The sequence below is a fragment of the Camelina sativa genome, chromosome 3 (assembly GCF_000633955.1).
Source record: "Camelina sativa cultivar DH55 chromosome 3, Cs, whole genome shotgun sequence".
Lineage (NCBI taxonomy): Eukaryota > Viridiplantae > Streptophyta > Magnoliopsida > Brassicales > Brassicaceae > Camelina > Camelina sativa.
Window position 1 is genome coordinate 3,312,173 of NC_025687.1, and position 6,261 is coordinate 3,318,433.

Below are 6,261 nucleotides of genomic sequence, written 5' to 3' on the forward strand. Positions count from 1 at the left end.
CCCCCCCCCCCCCCAACACACACACAAAGGTATTAAAAAAATCACAGATTGTAAATTCACCAACTCAAGGCAAAAAAAAAGCATATGCAAGGTTCCAATACTAGCTATATCATTCAAATTCGAGCTTAAAAAAGACCTTAAACACAGAGCAGCGAGTCCTATATATAAAGCAAAAAACAAAAAGAGGAAAAACCAANACAAAAAAAGGAAAAACCAAAAAAAAAAAAAAAGGCAAGTTTCCAAAAACGAATACAATGGCGAAAATTTAAGGAAACATGTTCGTCATCACTGAGAAATTAAATTAAACCACAGAGAGAGAGAAGACGAAGTGTCGGTCACAAAGTTTTCCCAATGATAAATTATTAATTAACATAAAAATAAAAACAAGAAAATTGCTTCCTACATTTTCCCGAAACAGAAGAAAATAAGGCAAAACGCGTTACACTGGAAAAAGAGAGAGAGAGAGAGAGAGAGAGAGAGAGAGAGGAAAGATAAAAGAGACAGACGAACCTTTGTAAATATACTGACTATCACACCACAGAGAAAAGGCAGAGAGAGAGAGAGAAGAGTCGTACGATGACGAATTGGAGTTGGTTTCAAATTGGGGATTTAGGGATTTGCAGGTTCGAATTTGGGAAATAGAGAGAGAGATAATTAAANAAAAAAAAAAAAAAAAAAAGTGAAGGGAGAAAAAAGAGAGAGAGAAGAGAAGAGGAGGAGGAGGGAGAGAAAAGGTAGATGGGAGTTTGCAATGTGTCGTCTCTTCGTCAGTTTCTTATTATTTTTTTTTTCTTTATGAATAAGTTTTTTGTACTAAGTAAGTTTAGTACGTGGTATATACCATTGAGATAATAATAAAACCTCTAATCAAAATTATGGAAACTGCTTTTTTATTTAAAATCTCACAAACACAACATTTCTTAACTTGAAAGAAAAAATCCTTAAAATCAAATATTTTTATTGGAGGGATGTGATACAATTTGCAAACAAAGAAATAAAAATCTCTCTATCGACGCGTTTTTACTTAATGAATAGTAATTTTAACATATCCATGAAATTAAATTATTTTAACCGAAGCATGTTAAAACTTAATCCAAATTCAATTCAATGCGTTGCACTAAATAAGGTAACTTGTACAACTGTCTGTAACACACACAAAAAAAAAAAAAAAAACTTTATCTCTAATTGAACATTAAGTAAATAAAGATATTATTATTATCTGTCATTTAGATATTTTAGGTAAATGTATATATCAAGTCAAATATTTTTTAAATTTTTTATCCGAATGGGTTTAAAGGGAATATATGTCGTTGTAAGAAAAGGTATAAAAAAGATTTTTTTTTACCAATTTTAAACATGATGGATGGTTATACATATGTTGACATTCATAATTTTTTTTAAGATGGTAAGAAATCAAATATGTGGTGGTCAAAATAAAGATATAGGAAAAAATAATTTGCGTGGATCATCATCAATAGTTAAAAAACAAAAAAAAAAACAAAATAGCAAAAGCACATGCAACAATCAGGTGACAAAAGAAAAAGAAAACAAAAAAAACCTTGAATAAGGAAGGATGGTTCGTAGATCTCGATCTATCTAACACAATTATTGTTATTATTGTGAATGAATTATGATGATGATGTTAATAGTAGTAGTATAATGTTAATTAAGTGTTACCATCATAATCAAGTCAAAGAATGAAATGTGAGAGATCACCGACGATACGATTAGGAGACGAGAACCGAAATAATTATTATATTTTATGATTATGGGGGCTCATGGGATAGTGGGTCCCTTGCCTAACTCTTTGCTTCCATCTCCCACATGATGTGTTCTCTTCTCTTCTTCATTACTTACTTGTATACTACTTCTTTCAATTATTATTATTCATACCACAATTTAAAAAATATCATATGATCTATATTGCTATGATTTTTTTTTCTAACATATTCATTTCTAAACACTTCTGCGTCGTTGATAATAAGAATACAAATATCATGTGGAGTTTGTATATTTACTGCTTTTTTGTACCATTTCTATTCTTTTATTTATAGATTTGTTGTACATAAGAACAAATTGCATATATATATTCGAAATAAGATAACATGTACTGTACTTTTTATATATTGCACACACACACAGTCGATTACGTGAGAAAAAAAAAATACAAGTACAGTCTTGGTTAGTGGTACTTTTGCCAAGCAAAAGCGAAATCTATATACACCTTTTACTTTTTATTGGTTGCTTCTTGACAATATAAAGCTTCTTACAAAATCCTTATGTAATGAATGAATTTTTGAAAGCTCTATTTTATCAGTAATCTAATACTATCTTTTTAAACCAGAGTTCATAAGTTTCAAATTCTTTATAATAATGAGCACTAGATCTACAGATCATGTGTGACTGCGACTGTATTTTTTCTTTTCTTTTAGCCTTTTAAAAGAAAGAAAAAAAGTTTGAAGATAGAGAGAGAGGTTTACTTGTGATATATTTCTCTTTTTCACCTGTAAGGGGCAAACACCCTAAACTTTTTCTTTTCCACGAAAAGTCGAAAAGAATATTACAATTTGGACCCTAAAGCTTCTCCAAATTGCTCATGTGGCCCCAAAAATAAAGTGACAGACAAAGAGGATCGATCATCAATCAAATCTTGACCTTTGAGGTTCTTCTTCTTCTAGCGTTTACAAATAGAAACAAGAGAAAGAGCAATAAAAGAATCAAGGCCATTGGTAACAGCTTCCACAGCTTCTCATCACCCATTTCTCCAAAAACGTTCCTTATCTCACTCGGCAGATCCCCTATGCTTCTCTTAGACTGCACACACAACACATTGTGAATCAGAAACACAGAGGTTAAAGTCTTTAACAACAGCAAAAGGTCAACTGTGAAGAAGGGGGACTTACAGTTGAAATCAATTTCTTCGACACTAACTCATGCTCTTTGGCAAAGATTTCTTTTGCATACTTGAAAAGCTCCACATCGAGGTTGTTAAGCGATTTGATCTGCTGAATGACCTCTCTAGGGACTCTTGTACGCGTCTGGTAATTGGCATTGTCAAAACATTTGATTATTCAGGCCTTCTCTCATTAACATTGCTAGTTTGAATCATGAACAAAAGAAAAAAAAAAAATACTTATATACCCCTTTGGTAAAATTTGCTGGAGATATTCTCTTCAAAGAGTTGGCCCGTCTGGTTCCTTGGGACTTCCGTAAATGAGTAATGCAGCCTTCATAGACTTCCATTAGGGTTTTTACCGTCATCTGAAGTGTATCAATACTTATATTATAGAATCACACCAGGTCACGCTTAGATATTAAATTTGAAAAGGAAATCTACTTACATTGCCACTCTTAGCTTCTGTTGTTATATTCGATGCAACTTCAGATGTACCATTCTGCAATGTCACAGGCATTTTCAGCAAGGCAATTACAATTGACAGTTGAACAAACTAATTATTACCTTCTGCAGCAAGACTTTACCTGAATATTACTCTTATCTGACCCCGGTTCTGAAATTGTGACACTTGCTTCTGAAGCATCAAGAAATAATAGTTGAGAATTTGGTGAGTTCAAGTACAATCATTTCAATCTGACTTTAGATGTAGCGAAAGCAAATACAAAGCCTACGCTGTTTACACAGGAACTATCATATCATCATTCTTCTTACTCTTAAGAGGCTATGTAATCCCACAAAGAATCATAAATCAACCCAGGGACCCAGAGAAACAGGACACATTGTCTAGAACAAAAGAAGGCAACAGAACCTTTAAAGATGATGTGACAACAAGAAGCAAAGACTTTACGATAGAAGACAATCATATCATACTATATGATAATCCCCAAATAACAGAAAACAGTAATCTTCAGATAAAAAGATGAGCAGTAAGGAGCTGTTAAACCCAAAAATGTAAGTAAAAACCATCCCCAGTCAACATCTTAATCATACATCCATAGCGATATTCTCTGCGACTACAGAATGAACACCATCACCCTCACTCTAAGTTGCTAGTTTCTCCTCTAAGACATAACAGCAATGGTATTAAGAAAATTAGGCGAAAAACTTACACTAACCTGATCTAAAAGTTTTGGTTTTAGCAGTTGCGTCGGATGGCACACCTTGAGACAGAACTTGAGAACCCACTACATTTGCAAACAGTGATGCAGATTCCCTGTGCTCCTCTGTCAGTCCAACATACAACATGCTGTCCAGCCTCCTCTGCAACATAAAAACAAGCTTATAGAATCTGCTGATTTAAAAGAGCAATACCACGATGCGGTGAATAATGATGAAGAAAAAGTGTTACTACCTTGGCAACTTGGAGAACATGCTCACCAAGGCTTTTGTACTTCTGCACACAATGCCGAACCTCGTGGGCTTCTGATAAATAGGAGTTATTTGTCAATCCTGTAATCTGTGAAGTGAAATGAAAATGCTCTGGAGATCTCTAATCAATAACATACATAAGCAAAACAAACCACATGAAAAAGTACCTGAAATGTGGCTCCATTGTGGATGATGTCATGAGCAGTAGGCGCATCGAGATATTTGCGCAAAGGCATAAGCATCTCCTCCATGTCATATGGGTTATCGTCCTCAATTATGACTACGCCCTTAACTTTTCGTGCATCTCGCTAAGAAAGGCCAAGCATGAGTAAACAAGCTTCAGTCAATAGTGTTATGTGTTCTTATCATGTTCTAGCTTGAAAGCTGTATATTTATTATGCCAAAAAAAGACGAATAGGATTTGTCGACATACCCGAGCAAACAAGTCTTCTCTCATCCATGGAACTAGGTATGTCCATGGCCAAATGTCTAGCGTGCTTATTACATTGCTCTTGCGGATGCGGCTAGACATCCTTGACGCAGAAGTTAAATTGGGATGGACCAAAAATCTAGCTGCTACCTCTACTGAAAATTCGTAAGTGCTTAACACACGCGCAATAGGATCCCGAACTATAGTCATCACCGAAGTTCTCTCCCTGGGAAGCTTTGCCATCACACTATAATCATCATGTGTTGCCAACAACTTGCACTTTTCCTTCCTATAAATTTATGAGTCAAAATGTATCTTAACTGTCAGAGGGTAAATACCACATACATAATACTTTTTTGATACTCTTCTTCCATAGCTTAAGGAGGCTAGGGGTCTAATACGACTTAAGCAAAGTAATAACTCCGGTAAGTAATCATCTACTGATCTCATGTCTGGCTAAGCTATCTATAATGCACACACAAGGGCAGGGTCTTTGGCATCGAATGAAGACATAAAAAGCAAAGAGAGGAAGATTACCTTGGATTGAAGTGGAGCTTGTCGTAAGATCGAGGACATTCCTCAGAGCTGTCATACAATTTCCTCAAGAAACTACAAAAAAGCACAGCACACAACATTAACCACGCCGATCAGAAAGAGTCTTTCAATTCACTCAAAAGTTTTTGGTAAAGGGAAATCAAATCACCAATGAAAATATGTCCTGCCTCCAGTTCGAGGAACATGGAGAAAGAAGAGCAAATCTTTTAGCGAGCGTTTGTCATTGTTGACATGTTCTTCACGAGAGGAAGAAGAATCAGCCCAATTTTTCACAACTCTTTCGCAATGACCAAAATCAAGTTCCGCAAAAGAGCCAATAACTAGTAGTATATAAATCGCCAGTTCAAAGGAAAAAAAAAACAAAACAAAACAATCAGAAACAAAAAAAGTCCAGTCTTTTATGAAACAAAAACCTCCACAAAACCATTCTCTCTATAAACATACCTGAGGCAAGAAGTAATGACCCAAGAGCCATCAGCTTCCAAATAGGATTCAATTTCATTGTGCCTCGATTCCAAACCCTACTGATTGTGATTACCAAAACAATATATAAAAAAAGGATCAATCTTTATTTCAAAACAAACAAAACCCAGAAGGTGATCAATCAAATCAAACATATCCCTGAGAAAGAACGATACGGTTGTGTAAGTTGTATAAAAAAACAAAAGTGAGAAAAAATGGAGAAGGAGACAGAGGAGGAAACAAGGGCAAAAGGGGACCCAGAAAATCGAAGGAATTGAATTAATGAAAGGAACAAAGGAACCAAGAGAGAGGAGGAAGCAGAGGCCTACATGTTATGGGGGAATCGAGATCTCGTGCTCATAAATTCCCCTCGATCTCTGTTTTAGCGGGCAAACCTCGCTATCTACTAGGACCTACGGGAAAAAACAACAAGCAAAGTTCGTGTTTTTTTTCTTTCTAACATCGATGGATGAGGAAGACGAGAGTGTGC

The 6,261-nt window shown here is 35.1% G+C and overlaps 2 protein-coding genes across 4 annotated transcripts in view; both read right to left on the reverse strand.

Annotated features, from left to right (window-relative positions):
* Positions 1-692, reverse strand: part of LOC104766132 (GATA transcription factor 11) — a gene marked incomplete in the record, with an annotated part of 2,550 nt that extends 1,858 nt beyond the window's left edge. The window contains 1 exon segment of the mRNA XM_019243350.1: positions 561-692.
* LOC104766142 (protein-tyrosine sulfotransferase) overlaps positions 2,612-6,261 on the reverse strand; it is a 3,761-nt gene continuing 111 nt past the window's right edge. The window contains exons 2-14 of one of the 3 annotated variants that reach the window (XM_019243348.1): positions 6,101-6,184; positions 5,754-5,833; positions 5,458-5,629; positions 5,292-5,363; positions 4,758-5,043; positions 4,492-4,632; positions 4,308-4,412; positions 4,072-4,216; positions 3,481-3,530; positions 3,342-3,395; positions 3,142-3,261; positions 2,904-3,038; positions 2,612-2,814 (exon numbers count right to left, since the gene is read on the reverse strand). In XM_019243348.1, coding sequence (XP_019098893.1) covers positions 2,644-2,814; positions 2,904-3,038; positions 3,142-3,261; positions 3,342-3,395; positions 3,481-3,530; positions 4,072-4,216; positions 4,308-4,412; positions 4,492-4,632; positions 4,758-5,043; positions 5,292-5,363; positions 5,458-5,629; positions 5,754-5,833; positions 6,101-6,132 — 1,563 coding nt within the window. In that variant the 5' untranslated portion in view covers positions 6,133-6,184 and the 3' untranslated portion in view covers positions 2,612-2,643. Of the gene's footprint in view, positions 2,815-2,903; positions 3,039-3,141; positions 3,262-3,341; positions 3,396-3,480; positions 3,531-4,071; positions 4,217-4,307; positions 4,413-4,491; positions 4,633-4,757; positions 5,044-5,291; positions 5,364-5,457; positions 5,630-5,753; positions 5,834-6,100 lie in introns of all 3 variants that reach the window. The other 2 variants (XM_019243349.1, XM_010489971.2) reach the window with 2 other exon arrangements.